Raw genomic sequence first — 23,529 nt, 5'->3', positions numbered from 1 at the left:
TTGTATACATGGGCTTTCCTTAAATGTATCCCTACATAAACAGTCTTTCTAGTTGGCTTGTACGTCGTCTACCTCGAAAGGTATTGAGTGATACATAAAATGCCTGCAAACCAAACATTTAAGTACATTAGTTCTCGCTGTAGGGATGTAAATGCAATGCTGTTGGTGGTAGGTGCATTTCTATGTAACTAGCTGATCTGCATTTTCAGCTTCTATTTTTTTTTTCTCTGCCGCTTTTAAATTCCATGCTCAGTGAAGTATTGCCTATTGATTTTTTGAGTTTGTGGCTGCTCTCTAGCTCCCCCTGTGTGTTCATTAGACCCTGCACTGTTTGCAGTTTGGACCTGTAGAGTTAACCATGCTCTGATGTCCTGCTTGCAGTGCTTTACACCCACCTTTGTGTTCTGGCTCCTAATATTGTATAACCAGGTTGGACGCCAATTCCTCCCCCCCTCTCAAATTCGCTCCTATTGGTTTGCTGATGACCACGTGGGACTGTTTTAACTTTGTTCAAACTTTATTTTGTGAAATTGAGCCACCAGCTGAGGTTTGGTGCAGTGGCTGAAGGCTGACCTGGTGTGTGAGGATCACAATTCGATTCCTGGCGGCAGCTCAGCATCCTGTGACTCTGGGCAATAGCTCACTATCTTCCCGTAATTAGCTCGTCATGTTATGTACAGCAAAATGATTGCTTCTCTAAATGGAACTAGTACGGAACATTTCAATCATGCCTGTAAATGGCTCCTCTACTTGACAGTTCTTGGCCACATTTAAATTGTATTTATCATTAGAACTACAACTGAGGGTTGGACACTAACACCCTTTTGTCTTTCAGAGTTTATCCGTACCTGTGCCGAGCAGTAAGAAGCTTTGCCAGAGACCATGGCAATGTTCCCCCAAACAAGGAGTTTTATGTGGCGTTTCAGGAACTGCCGACAAGACACAAGTAAGATGGTGATCGAATGGATTGTTGAGGGCCTATTTCTATTTTAACACTTGTAGTGATAGTCTTCTGGAATTTTGTGGCCCAAAATATTGTGATTGCAAAGTTTACAGCAGCCAGAATCCAGATCCTCAAAAGAGCACAAAGGTCAGCCACCTAAAGTTCAGGGCCCAACTTTTCAGGGAACTATTTTGTTTTGGGTGACCTACCGGGAGTCTGTGTTGGCTGAGGGATGTACTTTGTGTACTCTAGTTTTAGTGGTCAGATGTCCATTCTCTCCAAAATTGATGATCCCTTTTGGGGAGGAGGTGGTGTTGGGGGAGAGGGGACACGGGGGAGGGAGGTAGCGATGCACTCATAAAGATTAGAGGTAACTCTTGAGGACAAACAGTGTGTAGAAGGATCTTTGAGTTAATGAGAGGAAATACGTCCGCCTTATTTGTTGATTTAAAAGCGATTAACCTACGAAAAGGTGAATAGGTTTGGAAAGTTGCTAGATAGTTTCAGGGAGAGCTCGTATGTGAAGGAAGCTTTTTCTGAAGGAAACTTTTAATTTGCGTTTCTTTTTTGCATTTTGCACTGCAATACAAAAACTGCTCAGGGCAAACACCCGTGATCATAACAGATAACCATATGAACCGTTCTGCAGCATAGTTGGCCCCTGCTTTTTAGGGGTGCTAATACAAGCAGTTTCCTCCCACCCAGGAGATTGGGGGAGGGGGGGGGGGGGCAGGGGGGAGAAAGATATGTATGCCCACACATAGAACTAGAAATCTGTTAACCGTGCGGGTAACGCTGGGTGGGAGGGTGGTCAGCAGTGCAACACCAAGCCTCTGTCACACTTGTTACACACCCCACATCAGAGGCTGTCTGACTCCTCACTCCCAACCCCCAGACTCTTTTTGGGGGTGGGAAGCCAACAGCCCACAGCAAGGCTTGTCTTGGTCTCTCACTGCAGTGAGCACGGGTCGGAATCCTCAACCACCGCTTATCTATCCTCTCAAGAGGTCTACCATTGCACCGTATATCACCAGGTCCATGCATTGTCATCCGTGCAGACTATTCGGAGTCTACATTCTTCAGCATCTGCCCATTCCAATTGGTCAGTTCTCAATTTACCCTGCATCGGTGGTGTTGGGCTGGCCCAGTGGAGATCGATGCACCATCTAGCAAGCACCCCCATTTGGGAAAATATTTATCCCATATTCCTACCTTCTTTAGGGAGTGGGAAGAGTCATTAGGCAATGGCACATCATATGTTCAGCCCAGCCCTGACTCCAGTTACCCGCTGCATATCCTGTAGTTTTTCCTCTGAAAAAGGTCTTCTCTCCTGGTACGTCCTCGTGACGTGGCTAAAGTGAGCTGCGGTCTCTCTGCACAATGTACACCCAGCTGAACTCGTCTGGTAGACCCTGTTAAGCTGCTGGGGCGCCAGGTGAGCCCTGTGTAGGTAATAGAATTGTCAGTTTTAATCTAGCATTTCTGGCTGCTACATGCATATTTGTCCTAATGTGCCTCCACTCCGTCTGAGAGAAGGGCCCACAAGAACCCATCCCAATTTGCGCAGGCAGAATCCACTTCTGTCTGCCTGTTGCTCTTAAGGTCGGTGTACAATCTGAAGATTATAGCTTTTAGTGAAACCAGAGTCCAAAATGACCGCCAGGATGTGGGAGTCTCTCGGTTCCTCAGGGAACTTTGTCCATATGTCTTGGACCGTGTAGGACCTGCTCGTGTACTGCAGAAAATGCCCTGGTCCCACCCCAAAATGTGTTCTCCTTCCGCTAATGTCATGAAGGTGCCATTCAGAAAATGGTCTCCTGCCCTCACTCGCTAGTGCAAAACATCCATGGAACTGCGCTGCTCGTGAAGCGGCACAACCACCAAATGGGAAGGTTGGCATATGGGGCACATTTCAAAACCTGCATGACCATCTTTTTCCATGCCTCTGTGACCTGGGACACCACATAGCTGGTACTTGCTGGCAGTCCATGGCCTCACATAAGTAGTTTGGGAAGGTCCTCTGGCTTAAGTCTCTTCCAGCAGTGCCATTTCTCAGTTGGGGCCATCGTTTCACCAGTATGCAGCATACGGGAGGAAGCCTACCAGATACTACAATCTGAGGTCTGGGAGGCCCAGCCCACCCTATGTAAGATCTGACCTCTGGACATCTAGTCTGACCCTGCTCTGTCTCCATGCCCAGACTTTTACTTTCCCAAATAGGAACATTGGTGCGTCTCCCAGAGCAATCAAACCATGGGAGTTTAGTTGCCCTGCTACCAAGGTCACAGAGGGAAAAAGCACTGTTTTATGGATGGGGCTGCTTCTCCGCTAAGGCGGAGAACCGTCACCCCAATGCTCTTTGAGCAGGAAAAATAAACGTAATTGCGATTTTTATTTTTCACAGGTTCGGGCTGGGTTAGGGTGGGCTGGAAGCACAGGGAAGGAGTGGTTTGTACATTTCAAGTGAGCATGAATGCTTGGCAGGTCCTGACCCGGCCAAACAGTCATGCGCACTTTGCATGTTTCTGGTGGGGAACATGCCCAGTCCACATCTGAGCACCGATTCACGACGCTCAGAGCAGTCAGTGCTGCATTGCAGGGTTGTGATTGGCTATGGGTAGTCTATTGCTTCCTGGTTTCAGCGAAGCAAAGGAGAACGCGGGCACGTTATGTATTTTTTGGTTCCGCCATTCATTTCCCCCTCATTCACTGCCCGCCGCTACTGGTTGTGGAGGTTAACATGCAGACCCCAAAGTTGCCTGTAAGAGTCTGGACCGGAGCTGTCGATACAGCGCCTTATGTCACATACATCTGGGCTTAGTCAGCGTACATTGACTCAATATGCATTGTTGCCTACTCGATACACTCCTCATGAAAAAGAAAATATTGGGGTATTTGGAAAGTGGTTTTTTTAATTAAAATTTGTTTATTTTTATGGAAAGACAGCAGACCTGTGGTAGAGTAGTGGGTGTGTCTGCAGGGTTTACAAAGTGTGTGGGTGGTAAAGGTAATTCTATCATTAGGATGAGTCCTTTAGAAGGAACCTGTTGCAATGTACAAGCATTGAAGAAGCACAAAGTCTGACAATAGATTGTAGTCCTATCCGATAGTAGAGCGAGTGAGTTGAGGCCTGTACTGCAGATGCAACAAGTTAAGTGTATTGGTCAACAGTTTGGTGTTGCCAAGTGAACATTATGGTTGACTAGTATAAGCGTTTGTGGTCGCGTGGAAATTAAAACCTAAAGGTGTTCCGCCGCCTAGAATCATTAATGTTTGTGGATTAATGCCTGACCAGGAAGAGGGAACTTTGTTTGAAGGTCAGTAGTACCTTGGAGATGGACGTGTGAGGTTAAAAAATATATTGGATTATACATCTGATCTTTAAGCAGTGCTCTGTTAGATTCTAAAATTTAATTGTATTTTAGGTTGTTTAAATTTAAATTTTTGCATTGCTTGTGGCAGTAGTTTACACACTCTGTATATCGAACCTCACTGACCTTCACCCTGATTGATCTTTCCCCACAGAATTCGAGAACTGACGACTCCCAGAGTCGGCTCCCTGCTGCGCATCAGTGGGCAGGTAGTCCGGACCCACCCTGTTCATCCCGAGCTTGTTAGTGGTTCCTTCTTATGCCTGGACTGTCAGACGCTGATCAAAGATGTGGAGCAGCAATTCAAATACACACAGCCCAACATTTGTAAAAATCCTGTTTGTGCAAACCGCAGGAGGTTCATGCTGGACACCAATAAATCAAGATTTGTTGATTTTCAAAAGGTAGACTTTTTTTGTTCATCCTTCAATTAAACCAGTGTGGCATAAATAAAACAATATATACATTTAAAAAAAGTACATTGCTAGAATAGATTTTAAGTCTTAGAAGTATTCACCCAGCTCTGGTTTTTCCCCTGTACACACCTCTCCATGTCTAGATTGGGATATCTTGTTTGTACCATTGGGGTTTAAATGACATCTTTTAACTCTAAGAAATGAAGTAAACGTTTACTGCCCAAGTAGTTAATCTAGCAGATACAGTGAAGAATCTGCCTACACTCCTTTGGCAATGTTAAGTAGCTTGACACAAGTTATCTTTAAAGGTGGATCTGCTGTTTCTCCTGTGATCTTGTAGGTGCGCATTCAAGAGACCCAGGCAGAGCTTCCTCGTGGCAGCATTCCTCGCAGTGTGGAAATAATCTTGCGTGCTGAAGCCGTGGAGTCGGCGCAGGCAGGAGACAAGTGTGACTTCACAGGAACATTAATTGTTGTGCCAGACGTCTCTCAGCTGGCCACTCCTGGTAAGATGGCTTCCAATTTTCGTGTGATTCAGGCCTGTGTTTAAAATTTGTATTAAGTGTCAGTTTATTTCAGGAGTGCGCGCGGAGACCAGTTCCCGGGTTGGTGCTCCTGAAGGCTTCCAGAATGAAGGTGTGCAAGGACTCAAAGCTCTTGGAGTCAGGGACCTGTCTTACAAGCTGGTGTTCTTGGCCTGTTACGTGGCACCTACAAACCCCAGGGTGAGTTCAATCAGGAAAACCTATGTGTTTTAACGAATGGTATGTCCTCTGCATATTTGGTGATTAAGCTGGTGCGAGGAAATGACCACCAATTCGCCTAAACTTCATCTACTGTAATCTGCTGTAAAACTTACAATTTGATCACCCTGTATTTCATGTGCCTGTTCCAAGAATGTGCTTGTCATACCTTGCGGATTGTGATTACACTTAAAAGCGCAGTGTGCCCTGTCCTGATGCACTCTTCCTAGAGCGACAGTGGTTAGTGTTGGCGTCCTTTACCACTGAAGTGCAAATCCCAGGGACGTGACAATGATCTCGGCTACTTGGGTAAACTTCATATAAATGGACTTTAACAAACGTTTTCTTTCTTTCTCCTCAGTTTGGCGGAAAGGAGTTGAAAGATGAAGAACAGACTGCGGAAAGCATTAAAAACCAGATGTCAGCCAAGGAGTGGGAGAAGGTTTTTGAAATGAGTCAGGACAAAAACCTTTATCACAACCTGTGTACCAGCCTTTTTCCAACGGTTCATGGTAAATAAAGTTTCCTTTACTGCCACAGTCGGACATTGCGGTGGAAACTTAATAGAAATGATGCAGTGATAAAGGCTTCCAAGTTATATTTTGAATCAAAGACCTGTATATGGGTAGGATGTTTCTTAGTCTAATTGAGGTTCAAATAATAGGGGCACCCCAACTGGAAGAGCAAGCCTGGAGATATACTGCCAAACAGCGAAGACATGAATGCGTAATAGACTTCTTGGTTGCTTAAACGTCTAGCCACTTGAAGAAAGTAACAAACATTGGATAAGCCAATAGTTCTCACCTAAAACCTTTTGGCTTTGTGTGTTTTGTAGCCATGCTGTTCAGCATGGCTAAAAGTAATTGGAGGCGTAAAAAAATGGTACGGGGCGGCCAGCACTAGCTGGCTCCTTCATATATTTTTTTTCCTTTCCTGGTGGGATGGGGCTAGCGACACCGCAAATGGGACGTGGCAATATAGACTGTAGTACTGATTTCTTGAAATTAACAGGAAAAAAATTATATTTGTGTTTGAGTGCAAGTGGACTCAAATATTTATTACTTGGATTTGGTGCTTTATTTGCAAATAGTGTTTAAGCCCTAGTCATGAGGCCACTGCAGTTTGCGCCACGCATTGCCACTGTACTACACAAATACTATCACACTGCTACAAGTGTGGCAATTCAGTCTGAGGTCGCCTAAGCTTTAAGAATGGCTTAGTTGACAAGTATTCGCTGTTAGGTCTCGCCTAGCGATGCAGCGCCATGTGCTGCGCGCGTAAGCGAGACTTATTGTTGCCGGGTTGGTTAGCGAAGTGGGACAGGAGCGGTGCACAAGCTTGTAAAAGCCATTGGAGACTGGCTGTGAATGCGCGCTTCTGGAGACCTGCGCTGTGAACCGCACGCTTTTGGAGACCTGATCTGTGAGCGTGTACGGCGGCGCTGCCCCACGCTTTCACTTTCGCATAGACCGCCCATGTGCATGCTGATGGCGTGTGCCCCAACTAAGAGCCGCTCTGGAGAAGGACCGCGCAGAGAGAAGTGCTGTCTCAATAGCAAGCGGCTGGGTGAAGATGACGACCCGGAGTACGGCCTCGCTGCTCCTGTCGGAGCCCCCCTTATGAGTTGGCTGTGACAGCGAGGAACTAGCAGAGGCATGGGGCTGTGCAGAGGCGGTGAGATGCTGGGGAAGCTCTTATTTTTAATTGGGCTGAGTGACCAATCGGAGAGGACATCCGGGGAGACCCTAGGCAACTTTACTGGAACAGATGCTCCCAGATACCCGCCGCTGCAGTGTAACACGGAGGTGAGGTGGTAATGAGGCATAGTCGGAGCAGTTATTCAACTACTCAGGGGGAACAGTCAGAGGTTAGTTTGACCCCCTGACTCCAAAGGGGTCATCTTCCACTGCAACCCTACTTGTTACTAACTTCTGGTCTGTTTGTGCTAGACATTTTTGTTGATTAAAATCTACAGTTTGTTGCAGATAATGGACTATGGGGCAAATGCGTAATCCATAATTTATGCAGGAAACGCCGCGGCCGCAGAATCGAGCTGGCACTATAAATGCTTTCTAGTAACATGGAATCTGCCCTGACTGTCTAGCGCTTCACTTTACACTTTGATCCTCATGGCTTGCAGTTCAACTTGTCCAAACTGTCAAAGTTGGCTTAGTCTTCCTCTGTCTCCCTCCCTACCAGGATCAGTGCCCATCATACCCTGTCCGTCACACACCCCCGCCTAGTGCAGCACGCAGCGGATTTGGACACCCTTCCACCCCTCCATAGGGGTGCGCTCTCCGCTCCTGACGGGAGTCTGGTGGTGTTGTGCTAATGCACAGGGTGGAGTCTCGTGTCTTTGGCTCACTTCCAGCCTCTCGCTGAGGAATGGAGCACGCAGCTCTCTAATAACAGCTGCTGGGAGTCTTGTGTAGCAAAAATGACAGCTGGGCAATCCCACAGATAAATCTGCCAATAATCCAGACAGTGACACTGGCTTCCAAAGGTGCAGTCTCTCGGCGACGGTGGTTGCTGCCGAGAAGCAAACTTCGTCAGAGCCAGTTTATTTTAGATGCATTGTGCAACTGGCAGGGGAAAGGGCGTTGTAGGACAAAGAGCACTGTCCCAATACCCTCCAGTACAGGTATGTACAAGGCTCTGTCGGTGCACTGTAGCCCTGCAGCAATACCCTCCAGTACAGGACTCTGCTAGTGCACCTAAGCCCTGCGGTAGTACCCTGTGTTATTGCAGTACTATGACACGCAGCTCTGCCAGTGCACCTCGACCCAGACCTCGGTACTCTGTTATTACAGTACTTGGGCATACAGCTGTGCTCTTTCTTCCCTCTGTATCCTGTTATCCCAGTACTGGAACACTCAATTCTTGCAATATACTTCCACCCCAGCCTCAGTATCCTTTAGGGTTCTAAGCGCTGCATCCTCACACATGCTTGCAAGTGCACCCCAGTACTGGGTACCACAGGCATCTGCAGTGTGCTGGCCTGCATCCCGCGCTGGTATCCCTGTGCTGGGATACCTGTGTCCAGCATTTCAACTCGCAGAATCGCAGCCATTGCATATCAGTACTGCCATGTGGCAACCCCAACTAGTGGGAGACCCGCCGTACTATGGCCCGGCTCACCTTACTACTCCAGCCCCTACTGGTCCCCAAGGCAGTTAATGCAGGGCAGCTGCCTCTGTAATGGGATACCAAAGGGAGAGGCATTGCAGTGGTACTGAAGAAGCAGGTGGTTGACAGCCCTATGCAAAAACAACAGTTGATGGACAGAATGCAGAACAATGTCATACATTCACCCCAGTACAGAGATCTGGGCCTAAATCCATCGTTTTTTGCACTCCACACCACCCCAGTTCAGACATGGCCATATGCAAACCAGCCTTGACCCTGTGCCTCATGGGAACAGTCCAGCCCGAACGGCCAAGCCATGTCTTTCCTGGACTGGAATCAAGCATCCTAGGACCAGTTTCTGGCTATCAGCCGTCTTCAGCCAGGATAGCTTGACTCCAGTGGTGTGGAGAGCATGGGACTCGCGTCTGAGCATACCCATCCCACTCGGGGTGACCAATGCAAAAACAGTTGATGGATAGAATGCAGAACAATGTCATACATTCAGCTCCAGCCACATCTGGTGTGCACCGCAGGCCTGGCTCCATGAATAGACCAGAGTCCCGATGGTGCCGCGCCCTAGGGTGTCCATTACTGAAAGCTCAGATTCAGGACTCCAGCCATGTGCCTGCTAGAGCATCACTGTCCCCCTGTGGCACTACAGTGAAGTGCATATCATGGAAGTGCTGCTTCCTCGTGCAAGGTCAGTGAGTGGCGCGCGCTCTCACTTAACAGTGATAACTCCTTCACTGTTAACGCGTATCGATATGAGCGATGGTAGGGATCTCACAGGGCAAAAACATGACCAGCGTTGCTGTATTTGTGAAGTGCCATGAGCAAATTGTAGATCTGCCACTGAATGGGCACCATTTAGTTTGATAGTGATTGGTTTTGATGTCTGCAGTTGGAGAATCTATTCTTATTGTGCTTTGCTCTTGATAATTTAGGTAACGATGAGGTAAAGAGGGGAATTTTGCTTATGCTCTTTGGTGGTGTTGGGAAGACCACGATGGAAGGCACTTCATTGCGTGGAGACATCAACATTTGTATTGTTGGAGATCCAAGTACTGCCAAAAGCCAATTTCTCAAGTAAGCCTTTTCCACACCTTCTAATTGTGTTAACTGTTTAGTTTCTCAAAAATGATTTACACTTTTTCTCTAGGGGGAAACTTATATCTTTCTAACAGTCTTGACATTGCTTCACATTTCACGCCTTGATGCATGCAGAAAAAAAAATCTTTCTTACTCCTGCATGAAGACCGTGACCGTTCTGTATTTTTATGTATATATATATTTTTTTACCTTACTGAATGCTCCCACTTTTATCTGTTTATTGAGCTACATTACACGCATGCTAGTGTGTTCTTGCATGCAGGTCACAAATATTACTCTGGTTCAGGAATTCACATTTTGTTCACTGGTTACTGATATTATTAATGTATTCCTGCGTCGTATGATTTAATAACTTCTGAAAGAGGGATAAAAACATGAACCTGCTCTACGCAAGTGTTGGTACTGAAGATATTAAAACTGCTTCACTATATGCAATTTTGTGCACACTTGGTATTTAATATATGCCCAACGTATTTTGATTGTATGGACACGGATCCCCCATTTATTACCTTCATCCCCTCTACACCAACTCATTCATCTTGCAAGCTTTGGTTGATCTTAAAATTTTAAAAAAACTGGATACGATCCCTGTTTTGTAGCATTTGCTTTGGCCTTCGGATGCCAAAACAATTTTTTATCGTCCCTGTTGAATATAGTTAGCAAATTGAATTCCAATCAGTAGAATCAATCGTCCTTTGACTAACAGTAATTGAGTGGTAATGGTAGCTGTTATGGAGACGTTTGATTTAATTTTGCTGCCTCTTACCATTAAAAGTATGTGCCCATACTTTAATATTAGACAAATAGCATCTTAATTCCTGATTTTGGTGGTCTGACTTGTCCTGCAGTAACTTTGCACTATTACGGTAATCTAATACTGTTCTTGGAGCATAGTAGTTTAGTTCTTCAAATGTACAGTTGCATATTTCAGTTTAAAAGCTTTCACGTTTATGGAGTGCCATGTGCTTGTTTTGTTTCTGATCACAACACATTTACTCTATCCTAGGCACGTCGAGGAGTTCAGTCCACGTGCTGTGTACACCAGTGGGAAAGCGTCCTCTGCTGCTGGTCTCACTGCAGCTGTTGTAAGAGACGAAGAATCGCATGAATTTGTCATTGAGGCTGGAGCTCTGATGTTGGCTGATAATGTGAGTAGTGTTTGTGCAGTGGCTTAATGGCCTTAAAAGTCAAGACTAACCTGAACATGGAAACTTTATTTTTGCTTGCGTGCTGTATTTTTTAAATGTAACATTTGTTTTTCTTGATTGCATAAAACATGAAATGATACTGCGTTGAAGGCATCGCATTTTATCTGAGGTGGTAGGGCTGAACATTCAGCCTGAATATGGGTGTACTCAAACTGCATGAACACTGCTGCTGTCCTGGTCCACTTTGTCAAAGTCTTCACTCCGCCTACCTCACGGTTTTCCACGGCTGCTGTGTAGGAGTCTTGTATTGCAGGGGGAGACGCGGCAAGATTTGTTTAATGGCAAGATTTGTTATCCCAAAATGCATGATTTGTCCCCAGGTACCAAGTGCATGTGATCACAAATTACATTCCATCATGAATGGATAAACCAGAGTAGGGAAACTTATGTTTTAGGTTTGTATATGTACAAATTATTCAATTGCAGTGATTTTCGTTCTGCATCTCACCTCTGCATGCATGTGCCATTAAACTCTCGTATTTGATCACAAAGAATATTTTTCCTCCTCTTGCCTCCCACGAGAGTGCTTTTGTAAAGGGCTCATAAAATTACTTATTGTTCATCTTGTAAAATTGCACTTAATATTCACCTTGTATTGTGTAACTATCTTCAGCATAATCACTGTCTAGGATTGTGGTTAATGGGTACTGTAGTTGGGTACAGCTTTTTGGAGCTGCCTTGAATGCAGGTGCATACTGTTCACAGCGCTACAGGGGTTAGTTAGCTCCCCAACTCTCTGCTACCAGCGAAAGTGACCACAGTTTTAACCATCACACGTCACACTATTCGTTCTTTGGGATACGATTGCCAGTCTGTTTTTTCAACCAGTCTAAAGTTGCCAATTAAGGTGGTCCTAGAGCTTTTTAAACTTTGTTTCATAGTCATGACCGTGCACTAAAAACGGTTTGTGGCTTAGACAGCTAGTCCTTCAGACAGATAAATGTTAAATCTGTGACTGCATGCGGACAAGTACATTTAAGCACAAAGGTGAAATACTTGAAGTGTCCGCCACTTGTGCTTGCTCAATTCCACAGTCCATTCTTTTTTTTAGAGCCCAACCTCGTGCTAATCGGCCCTGCTCCTACTCCAATGGGGGACAGTCTAGCTGGAACTATAAGGTCACATGTAGACTGGATAAAATCCCTTATTGGTGGGAGGTACATCACTTTTGAGTTTCACTAGATTGCACTGTGGTGCATTTATCAGATTTTTCAGAGCAGTTGCTCTTTTCTAGTATACAGATACCACTGGGTTTTGTTCTGTTTGTACACATTCCTGTCCGAGCCCTAGTCTTAACTATTGTCTGGAAAGAGTAGTGGCCCCTTGCAGAAGTTATCTGCTTTTATCATTCTACAAATTGTACAATTAAATGTTTTTGTCGGGAAAACCTAATTTGTCATTTAATTTCGGTTTCAGGGCGTTTGCTGCATTGATGAATTTGACAAAATGGATACTCGAGATCAAGTTGCCATCCACGAGGCCATGGAGCAGCAGACTATTTCGATCACTAAGGCTGGAGTTAAGGTACGCTGGCCCCCAGTCTTTGTAGAGTGCTACACATTGGAAATTGACTTGTTTGATGCATTATTTGTTTCCCCTTAGGCTACTCTGAATGCTCGAACCTCCATCTTGGCAGCTGCAAACCCCATTGGTGGGCGTTACGACCGATCAAAGTCTCTGAAGCAAAACATAAACCTATCGGCTCCCATTATGTCCAGATTTGATCTCTTCTTCATTCTTGTGGACGAGTGTAATGAGGTAAAGTGCTCATTGTCTCTACATGTAAAGAGGATGTCTATAAAGGTGCTTCTGCAATAGTTTTCTCAATGGTGTTTTTGGGTCAAAAGGCCAGTTGCACATATTTACATAAACTGTCGTTAGATGCATAAAATGTCGGTTAACAACCCAGCTTTTGTTTTCAGTTGGTCGCTCTCTACCTCACTGTTGGATCCTAGAGTACATGTACTGTCTGTACTAATACACACTCACTCTGGTTAGTTTCCAAGTTTAGTTGGTGAGCAGCTCCTGAATCTAGCTCCCTACACCAGTTAAACCACTAAATTTGCTTGGCTCACATCAGTTTATTCTTTCCAGGTTGGCTTGGATGGTATTTTGCCAATCCAAAGCTGTGATACTGTGCCTGGAGTGGCAAAAAGCTTTTGTCATTTTACAGCTGTGTTGTTGGCACTGTGCAAATCCTATTCTTAAAGACTTTGAGGTAGAAATGGCAAAATACTTAGTACTTTTCTAGCTCCGCGTGGATAGCACTATGCTAATTCAATGCTTAAACTTTCCTAGAAAAACAGACATTTGAGTTGAGCAAATTCAGTGTTGCTGGTATTGTGGGGCACTCTACTCAGGAGCTGCCCTCCACCTAAACTTGAATTCAATGCTTAAACTTTCCTAGAAAAACAGACATTTGAGTTGAGCAAATTCAGTGTTGCTGGTATTGTGGGGCACTCTACTCAGGAGCTGCCCTCCACCTAAACTTGGGAACTACCCAGAGTGCTCTGCTTTTTTGCATGTATAATTTGTGCTGCACTCTTAAGCATGAAGAGGGTATTGCTTTGTGTGTGTATATATTCGCCCTGCCATGCTGTTTTCTCAAAGTTAATTGCAAATCTTATTATCAACGATGTCACGAGTGATGTAAATATAGGGTAATTAGCAATGTTTACGTGTTAAGTTTGATATATCTGTAACCCTCTAAATAAGTCAGTTGAACTTGCCAGTTTAGGCGCTGCTAAATGTGGTCCGATTCGTATTCGATACACCGTATAACACTCTGAGCAAGTGGTTTCAAACCTTTAGAAACTCACTGCACTGGAATTTGTGTTGACTATATGGGAATTTATAAAGGTATTCATTATCATTTTTTGTGCATTTTAATATATATATTTTGTGCTGGACTTCCGATGTACCGGACTAATTTACTAATAGCAGACAATCTGGTGTTTTTGGTGATCTTTTTCATAAGAACATTATAGTGTTAAGTGAAATAAGTTTTATCCTTGCTTCCAGTATGGTATTCATGCGTGAGCAAACAAAAGCAGTAGTTTCTCTGCAGGGTTACTCGAATTTGACAGCTTGAATGGGTGAATCTAATGACTGTATAGACTGAAGACCGTTGCATGCTGGTTCTTTGAGTGACTTCAACTCTTTCTTTATTAGGTCACAGATTACGCAATTGCCAGGCGTATTGTGGACCTACATTCCAGGATCGAGGAGTCCATTGATCGAGTCTATTCTTTGGATGACATTAGAAGATACCTTCTGTTTGCAAGACAGTTTAAACCAAAGGTAGCGTAAAGTGTACAAACTAAGACCTGAAATTGATTTTGTGGAATTTAATGCATTGTCTGAAGACCATGACTTCATAGCTGTAACTTCGTAAGCATTTTGGATCTCATGGGGGCTTTCAGAGAGGGTATCAAACAGTGCTGCATCAGAGAATTGCCTTCTTAGTAGGTATTGCTGTTCAAATCCATTTTCTTTCCCCGGATTACACCTCCACCCAATACTAACTTGCAGAGAATCCCTGTAAAACAATTCAGTCCTAGGATTCAATGTACTCCCATGTATTCTTTTTTTTTAAATGGTTAATGCAGTCTACAGTCACTGTCTATGAATGCAGCTCAAGCAATGGCTTAGTTTGGATCATGTGGTGAAACTTTAGCCTGTTGTCTTACTGCCTGATTTATTACACATTTTGTGAGCAGCCCTATAAAAGTGCTAGTTGAATCAGGCTTTGTTAGATCAAGTGGTTTCCTGCTGGCAGGGACTCTGCAAAGCCAGTTGAATCTACTCCTCTAAATATATATACACGTCTGAACCTGTGCTCACTCATGTGTAGCTTTGCACTGACCAGTCCAGCTTATCCTCGGGGCCCTAGTGTAAAGTATTGGCACAACCCCACACTCGCAACTCAAGGTGTACACCACAAAGATTCCAAACAGTATGTATAAAACACTTTTTCATTACACACTCAGAAATCAAAATGAGACCCATGATTTATACACTTTAGTTGTAGGCAATTGTCGAACTTTTCCATTTGCAGAAAGGTCAAACAGTCGCAGGTCTTCGACTATGCCTCGTGTCCCAGCCCCTCAGTCATTCAACTACACCAACCAATGATAATTACCCGTGCTGGTGCCCCGTTGACTAGACAGTTGGAACCACCTAACACGGAAAGAAATGTTTGCAGCGTGAATCTTTCTGGATTCACTATGCTGTGCATATTCCGCAATCTGGTGGTTGGGTCCGGAATCGTAGTCTGTCTTCTCTCTTTTTTTTTTGTTTTGTAGCCCAGGTGGGTGTCGACGTCCCACCATTTGGTGTACCTTCGGTGACGTCGGTTTGCTTCCGGCGGAAGCTACCACCCTTGGGCGCCATCTTCAGATTCTTTTTTCCACCGTTGGGTCTGGATCGTCGCGTGAAGCTCCAGAAGTTTTGGAGGAGAAAAGAAGGAAATACAGCAACTCTTTGACGGTAAAGACCTGAGAAGATCAGGAGAAGAGGACCATCTGAGAAGAGACGACTAAAAGGAAAGAACTTTGAGATCTTCGACGTCCTTGGAGGAATGCACACACATGGAGCCCCCTGAGCGCAGGGATGTACAAGACACCCTTTAAATTCTGCAAAAACTGCCACCACAAGTTCGCCCAGAAGGACCAGCACCCGGTCTGCAACCTCTGCCTGCCAATCGACCACAAGAGCAGAGACTGCAACGCCTGCTCCGTCTTCAAGCCGAAGACACTCAGAGTTCGAGAGAGACAGAGGACTGCGCACCACACGATGCAGGGCAAGGGCCAGGCCCCGACGCTTTACGAACTGGGCCTTTCCACCGACGACGAGGACAACATCGCTGAAGGTCCAGATGACTTCACGGTCGCAGAGACCGATAAGAAAACGCCTGACAAGGTAGGAGAGTCTACGACCCCGAAAACCCCCACAGGGTCTCTAAAGCCAGAGGCAGACTCTCGAAAGTCAGAGCCCAGAGCCTCGAAAGGAGCACCGGCGCCGAAAACTTCGACGACCGAAGCTGCATCCTCCGAAAAAGAGCCCAGCGGATCCTTCGAGAAGGACTCCTGGAGGCCGAAGACCAGCGAAAAGCATAGGTCATCGAAGCAAGCCCCCGAAAAAGGGCCTTCGACTTCGGAAGAAAAGGAGCCGAAGAAAGTTTTGACATCGCCGCCGAAAAGAGCAGCCGAAACGCTCGACGACGAACAGGCCGCAGAGATGCAGAGAAAGAAAAGAAGGCTCGAGGCCGAAATGGAGAATATCCTTCAGAGAAAGAAGGACTTCGATGAAAAGTTACAGGATCCCCTCGAAGCCGGCACCGACTGTCGCTGAGGTACAGGAGCACGAGGAGTTCGATGTCGAGGAGACGCCGAAAACTCCGGAACCCTCGGAGCATGAAGAGGAAGAAGACCTCTACTACACAGAAGGGGACTACGGGGAGCAGCAGTCAAGCTACGGCTCAGGTTCCTCGATGGCCCAAGACCAGGAATGGCAGGACATCGAGGCTGAAGGAGGAGGCTGTGGAAACATACCCCTCGAGGCCTTCATCACCGGACAACATTGGGGCATACAATGAGGTGGTCAGGAAGGCGGCAGCAGCCTATGGAGTTAAGCTGGAGGAGGAGAAGCCAAAAGCAGATTTCCTGCTGGAGACATTGCTCCCCACACAGACAAGAAGCCAGTTCATGCCCATGCTAAAGAGCGTCACAGACCAGGGGAAGGAAGCCTTCAAGGAACCGGCTACATGCAGATCAGTAACGCCGAGGACGGAGAAGAAATACAAATTCTCCTCCCAAGACCCAGCTTACATCAAGGGATCCGTCACAGCAGACTCAATATTCGCTGCAACGGCCAAAAAAAGGGCAAACGTCCCAACAACATCTGGACCTCCACCTGACAAAGAAAGCAAGAGGATGGATCTAACTGGCAGGAAAATAGAGAGGAACGCCGCAACGCACTGGCGGATGGCGAACTCAAATGCCCTCCTAAACAGACATCAATACCAGCATTGGGATGAGATGGGCCAATTAATTAAGCACCTCCCGGAACAATACCGTGAGAGGGCATCACACCTTGTGGAAGAGGAGAAAAGCATCGCTAACTCGTGCCTCAAGACAGCCTTGGATGGGGCAGAAACAGCCAGCAGACTGATGGCTATAGGCATCCCAGAGAGAAGGCAAGCCTGGCTCAGGATCTCAGGCTTCAAGGCTGAGGTTCAGAACAGCATTCTGAGCACACCCTTAAGCGGTGAAACACTGTTTGGAGCCCCAGTTGATGAAAAGCTCACCCAACTGAAGGACAACGAGACGGCAAGGTCCATGGGGGCCCTGCAATTCAGGGGGATGAGAAGGGGCACTCCTACACGGAGGCCTAACGGCAGGGGTGGAAGCCAGCAAGGGCAATCACACCAGGCATTCCACCAGGGACAACAGGGACAACACTGGAACTACCAGGGCAGGGGCCAGTCCTTTCGATCAAGAGGAAACGGACGGGGCCAGAGAAGGAGGCGGTGAACAACCCCCCTCTAAGTGACTTCACACAGAAAAAGGTGCTCACCCACTCGAACCCTCCGGGGGAGGAGCACGGGAATACAAAGAGGAGAGGGCTACACGTACAAGACACAAAGGAACATGTGACGCCAGTAGGAGGAAGATTGAGATTTTTTCTCCAGGAGTGGAGAAAAATAACAACGGACAAGTGGATACTCAACATTATGCAGTTCGGATACTGCATAGAGTTGGAAAAGAGACCACCAAACAGAAAGCCAAAGAGAAGAGAGCACTCTGGAAGAGAGCTGCGATTACTCCAAGAGGAAGCTCAAGAACTCCTCCTCAAAGCGGCCATCGAACGGGCTCCATTCAAAGAACGCAACGGGAGTATACTCAAACTACTTCCTGGTGCCAAAAGTGGACGAAAGTCTAAGACCCTTCCTGGACCTTCGGTTCCTAAACAAATACGTAAAGACTCAAATTCAAAATGACGTCCCTACAAGAGGTCATCCCGCAGATAAAGGCCGGGGGACTTCTTGTCCACCATAGACCTCAAAGATGCGTACCTGCACGTCCCCATGAACAGGCAGCACAAGCACATGCTAAGATTCACAGTGAACAAGGATCACTACCAATTCACGACCCTGGCGTTCGGCCTAAAGTCCGCACCAAGGGTGTTCACCAAATGCCTCGCGGCAGTGGCCGCACATCTAAGAAGGGGATACATGTGTACCCCTACCTCGATGACTGGCTCGTGATGGCAAGCTCTTACAGGACATGCAATGATCATGCAGAGCAGGTCACAAGAACTCTAGCAAGCCTGGGTTTCTCCATACACTGGGGAAAATGCTTAATAGAACCAGAGCAAGTGAAAATCTTCCTGGGAGCCCAAATCGACACCGTCCAATGCAGGGTGTTACCCAGCGAGAAGAGAACACTCAACCTACTGAGGGAGAAACGTCACTACCAGAAGGGGCGAGCTCTGACAGTGAGGACTGTGAGCAAGATTTTGGGGATGATGGCGTCATGCATACACCTGGTCCCCAATGTACGCCTACAGATGAGACCACTCCAAGAGTGGCTGCAACAGTAATGGTCACAAGCCACAGGAAGTTGGGAGGATCTCGTGGTTGTAACGCACAGGGTGCAGGAAGAAATAAGGTGGACCAAGGAAAGAATAACAGTAGGGAAGACTCTAACACCACCGGACCCAGCAGTGACCATCACCACAGACGCATCCCAGAAGGGATGGGGCGCACACATGAACAGGCTCAGAGTGAGGGGTCTGTGGAGCCCTACAGATGCGTCAGTCACATCAATTACCTGGAACTGAAAACAGTGTTGCTAGCCCTCAAGGCCTTTCACTAAACACCTGTACAGCCAGAAGGTGCTGATACAAACAGACAACACCACAACGATGTTTTACATAAACAAACAGGGGGGGAACTCAATCATTCCCTCTGTCAAGCCTCGCACAGGAAATCTGGAGATGGGCAATACCACTCAAAATAGACCTGCTAGCCATACACCTGCCAGGGAAGGACAATGTAGAAGCGGATTGGCTCAGCAGGCAGACTTCAGCGTCCCACAAGTGGGAACTCAATATACAGGAAACAGACTATTCAGGAGATGGGGCACACCAACAATAGACCTGTTTGCAACATGCCAGAATGCAAAATGCCAATATTTTGCATCCAGGCAAACAGAGGCACTATCACAGGGGAATGCCGTATGGATAAGCTGGTCAAAAACATTTGCCTACGCTTTTCCCCCGATACCACTGATCCCCAGGGTTCTCAACAAATGCATGAAGAGCAACATGACGCTCATCCTGGTGGCACCACAATGGGTCAGGCAGACCTGGTACTCTCAGATAATGGAGATGGCACAGGGCCCCCCCCCCCACACAAGTTCTCAAAAAGAAGAGACCTACTCTCCATGGAAAACGGAGAAGTTCTACACCCAGAGCCGGAGAGCCTCAACCTCTCAGCCTGGCTCCTGTGGACTTAGAGTTCGCACATCTAAAACTACCAGAAAGCACCCTGCGGGTGCTGCGTGAGGCAAGGAGGCCCAGCACACGCAAGTGCTATGGGGAAAAATGGAAAAGATTCACTCAATGGTGTTGCAAGAAAAACCTCCATAGAAAACTGACCACGGAATCTACGGTGCTAAGGTACCTCACGCACCTAATTAAAGCTAAGCTCGTCCTCGCTGAGGGTGCACCTGGCAGCGATTGTGGCATACACAAGAGGAGAAACAGTGAGAAGCTTCTTTACATCCCAAGTCGTAAAAAGATTCCTGGAAGGGGCAAAAATAATAGCGCCACCAAAGAGAATACCGCCACCGGCCTGGAACCTAAATGTGGTACGAACGGAGCTCATGAAAGCACCGTTCGAACCCATCCACAAAGCATCACTGCAAATGCTAACAATGAAAACTGCCTTTCTAGTAGCAATCACCTCGCTACGGAGGGTGAGTGAACTGCAGGCACTCACACTGGAGGAACCCTACATCCAGGTACAGTGACAGGGTTGTGATGAGAACAGACCCACACTTCATGCCAAAGGTGGTGTTGAGGTTCCACATGAACCAGAGTATTCAGATCCCTAGCTTCTTCCAAAACCCCACTACAAGCGCTTAGAGGTCTCTCCACACTCTAGACGCAAGAAGGGCTGTGATGCACTACATTGAAAGGACGAAAGGACACAGGAAAACAAAACAGTTCTTCGTATCTTTCGCAAACAGTTACATGGGCAAACCAGTGACTAAAAACACCATAGCCCGATGGATCGCACAGACAATGCAATTCTGCCACAAACAAGCGGGCCAGGAGCTAACAGGAGGGGCGCAGGCCCACTCCACCAGGAAGAAGGGAGCAACAATTGCCTTTCTGGCCAACACACATAATTCAGGACATATGCCTGGCGGCAACATGGGCTTCAGTGCACATTCACTAAGCACTATTGCGTGGATGTACAAATGAACAAAGAAGCACAAGTAGGACAAAAGGTGCTTCAACATATATTCAACAACCAACGCTGATCTTCCACCCAGCCGCCACAAAAGTAACGAAAACCGCTACAAAATCTATGCACAGCATAGTGAATCCAGAAAGATTCATGCTGCAAAACAAATAGTTTCTTACCTGTCGGTGTAGTTTTGCAGCTTGAAGATCTTTCTGGATTCACTAGCTAACCCACCCGCCTCCGCCAGAAAGATGAGGCTGGAGAAGAAGGTGGAAACACATAGAAAAGAAAGCAAGTTCAAGCTTACAAGATACAGGAAAAGATACGTGAAAAGAATTACGTTGAAAAACGATTAACAAACATAGCCATGGATTCACTACAAACCCAGAAGAAAAAAGAGACAGAAAAAAGAATCCGAAGATGGTGCCCAAGGGTGGTAGCTTCCGCCGGAAGCATGCCGACGTCACCGAAGGTACACCAAATGGTGGGACGTCGACGCCCACCTGGGCTACAAAAAAAAGACTATGATTCCGGACCCAACCACCAGATTGCGGAATATGAACAGCATAGTGAATCCAGAAAGATTCAAGCTGCAAAACTACACCGACAGTTAAGAAACTATTCGTTACTTAATTTCATCCATCCAGATTGGACCTCCAGTTGCCCAACGGCATGAAAGGTTGTGACACAGGACGCTGGTGCTCTTCCATGTCTGGAATAAAGTTTTCCTTAAGGCGGAGGTGTGAACTGCCGTAGCACAAGGCAGACAGCTGCAGGTGCCCACAATGCACACAAAACCCCTCTAGCTTCGTCACAATGTCCTCCACTTCAAAGTACTTTGTGGAGAGGGAGCCAACAACCTCTGAGGCTGCAAGGTCAAGCACTGTCGTCTTCCTGATCTGGAGGTCGAAGACTGTCTCCACTCCCAGCTCAGGTTCCCCCAACACCCCACTCACACCACACACTGGAGCGCAAGCTAGCACCAATCCCCATGGTTGCGAGTACGGGTCCCTCTGACTCTGCAAGCTTCCCCCACACTCCTCACGCCTTGGGTGGTTGCTGATCCTTGTGAACACACCCCTATGCAAGCTTCCCCCACACTCCTCACGCCTTGGGTGGTTGCTGATCCCTGCGAACACACCCCTCTGCACATAGTTATGATGGTTGGATAAGGAGCATCCTGACGTACACCATCACTTTCACCCACTTCTGCCAAACCCAGTGTAATCCTTACGATCTTTTGAAAATGGTGAGATCATTTGTATCCCTGGGGTCTCGCGAACAGGAGGCCAGCTAACCGGCCCTTGGAGAGCACTTCCAGAGCCAGGCCACGGAAGTTGGCACTAGCTGCAGGCCAGCAACATCCGGACAACATCCACCAAGTGATGGTCCCTTTCCTGGAGCAGAATCCCCAGGCCACCATAAATCCTCAGATAATCCAGTTGCAGTTACTCCTACTCTAAGGATATCTCATCTGTCCCAGCATTGAACCAGTGTAGTATGGTTCGAAATCTAAAAGCTTTTCTAACTGCTGAGGTTTTAAGTCCCAATAGTTATACCCACGCTGGTCTTTGAAAATGCAATTGGTTCAAAAGGCCACCTTTGAAATGCATAGGCCCTCTTTAAATTCTGTACTGTCATTTTATCCTGGGAGGTTAGATCACTATCTTTAGTGGGGTCAAGACCCTACCCTTTGAAATGCAGGTGCCAATTCCTCTCCTGCATAACCATCCCAGAAAAGCCCCTCAGCCAGAGTTCTGCAGTTTCCCTTGAGCCCCTAGTTAATGGCCTTCAATCAGGAATGCACAGATGTAGCTGTCCCCTAGCTGCCAGATAAGAATTTGAGACTGGCTGACAGGCATACAGAGCCATAAGCATTGAAATGCCTGCTTCCCCAAAAGGGTCATTCCCACACATGTAAGGTCTGATCTACTCGCACTACCGGAGAGGATTTGCGAATACAAACTAGTCTATGAACCTCTCAATATCCCAACACACTACTGCTACTACTCCACCCATAGCAAATACTGCACAGCAAACTTTCCATACATTCCCCATGCAAATCCAATGTGAGAAGCAGGCCCTTCATACAGAATACACCACCTGGTGCTGTTCACAACCCCTGTATGTAATGCGTGCACACACGTGCCCTACCTCTTCCCAGCACTGCATCCTGTCCCCAGGGAGAACTGTGATTGCAAGAGACGTGAAGAATCATGGCTCGTAGCATTTTAAATGCCAACTGGAGTAACACTAACCTGGGTACTCAGACCCCACCATGGCAAACCTGTGGCACAATCAATGAGCTGTTTCTATGGATGTACAACCTGTACATCAGGCCCACGGAGATGCATTTGAGATGCATGTCCTGGGGAAGGTCTTATTCCTTGACAAGGGACTTGCAGCTAACTCTAATCAGTCAATCATGTATGACTAGCACACTAAATAGCAGTGTCAAACATGCTCAAGGCTAGCATCCCGATCAATATAAAACTGGAAAGGAGAAAAGCCAAAATTCAAATTAAAGCACACTGAGTGATTTCCAACAGGCTTCATCTCGTGAATTATAATCCACAATAGCTCCCGGAAATGGAATGTTAAACTAAATATATGTGTAGTAATCAGTAGTCTGTAGGTGGTAGATTAATGGAGGTATTCTGAATCTGCACTAAATCGACCCAACGCTGGTAAAGGTCTTTCAAAACCCAGAAAAGCCAAGAGACTTTTGGACGTACGGTCTTTCATGAAGTATTTTTGGTATTGTCTTGGGTGAAAACAGAAAAGGGCCCAGGGACAGCAGACTGAGTGCCCACAAATTGGAGTCTTAGTTGGATATTTGCATAACCAGAGTTGTCTGTTCATTTGGGATTTTTTTCTTTTCCGGGAAGCTATTGTAAGAATACAGCAGGATCCCAAGACTGAGTGTTCTGGTGGTCTCAAGACACCTTTTTTTACATGAAGCGCAGTTCCAGTTAAGTGAATGACCTTAAGCTCTTCAAGGTCACATCAGATTTTCATGTCTGTGGGATTAGTAGAGGTTACAAATAGGAGACCTAAGCAAGGGTGATATGTTGCCTGGTGGGTTGTTGAGGGCAGTAACCCGACCAATAAAATTCAGATTGGAAAGGGTGTGCTCT

The 23,529-nt window shown here is 46.6% G+C and overlaps 1 protein-coding gene across 1 annotated transcript in view; it reads left to right on the top strand.

Annotated features, from left to right (window-relative positions):
* Nucleotides 1-23,529, top strand: part of MCM6 (minichromosome maintenance complex component 6) — a 77,189-nt gene that overhangs the window by 9,754 nt on the left and 43,906 nt on the right. Inside the window, exons 3-12 of the mRNA XM_078682455.1 lie at nt 836-946; nt 4,469-4,718; nt 5,071-5,236; nt 5,310-5,455; nt 5,835-5,985; nt 9,544-9,685; nt 10,716-10,857; nt 12,334-12,441; nt 12,520-12,675; nt 14,089-14,217. Of these exons, the coding sequence (XP_078538581.1) occupies nt 836-946; nt 4,469-4,718; nt 5,071-5,236; nt 5,310-5,455; nt 5,835-5,985; nt 9,544-9,685; nt 10,716-10,857; nt 12,334-12,441; nt 12,520-12,675; nt 14,089-14,217 (1,501 nt within the window). The remainder of the gene's footprint in view (nt 1-835; nt 947-4,468; nt 4,719-5,070; nt 5,237-5,309; nt 5,456-5,834; nt 5,986-9,543; nt 9,686-10,715; nt 10,858-12,333; nt 12,442-12,519; nt 12,676-14,088; nt 14,218-23,529) is intronic.

Source organism: Lissotriton helveticus, chromosome 3_1, assembly GCF_964261635.1.
Source record: "Lissotriton helveticus chromosome 3_1, aLisHel1.1, whole genome shotgun sequence".
Taxonomy (NCBI): domain Eukaryota; kingdom Metazoa; phylum Chordata; class Amphibia; order Caudata; family Salamandridae; genus Lissotriton; species Lissotriton helveticus.
Note: the sequence above shows the minus strand (reverse complement) of the source record. Positions and strands in the feature narration are given on the sequence as shown.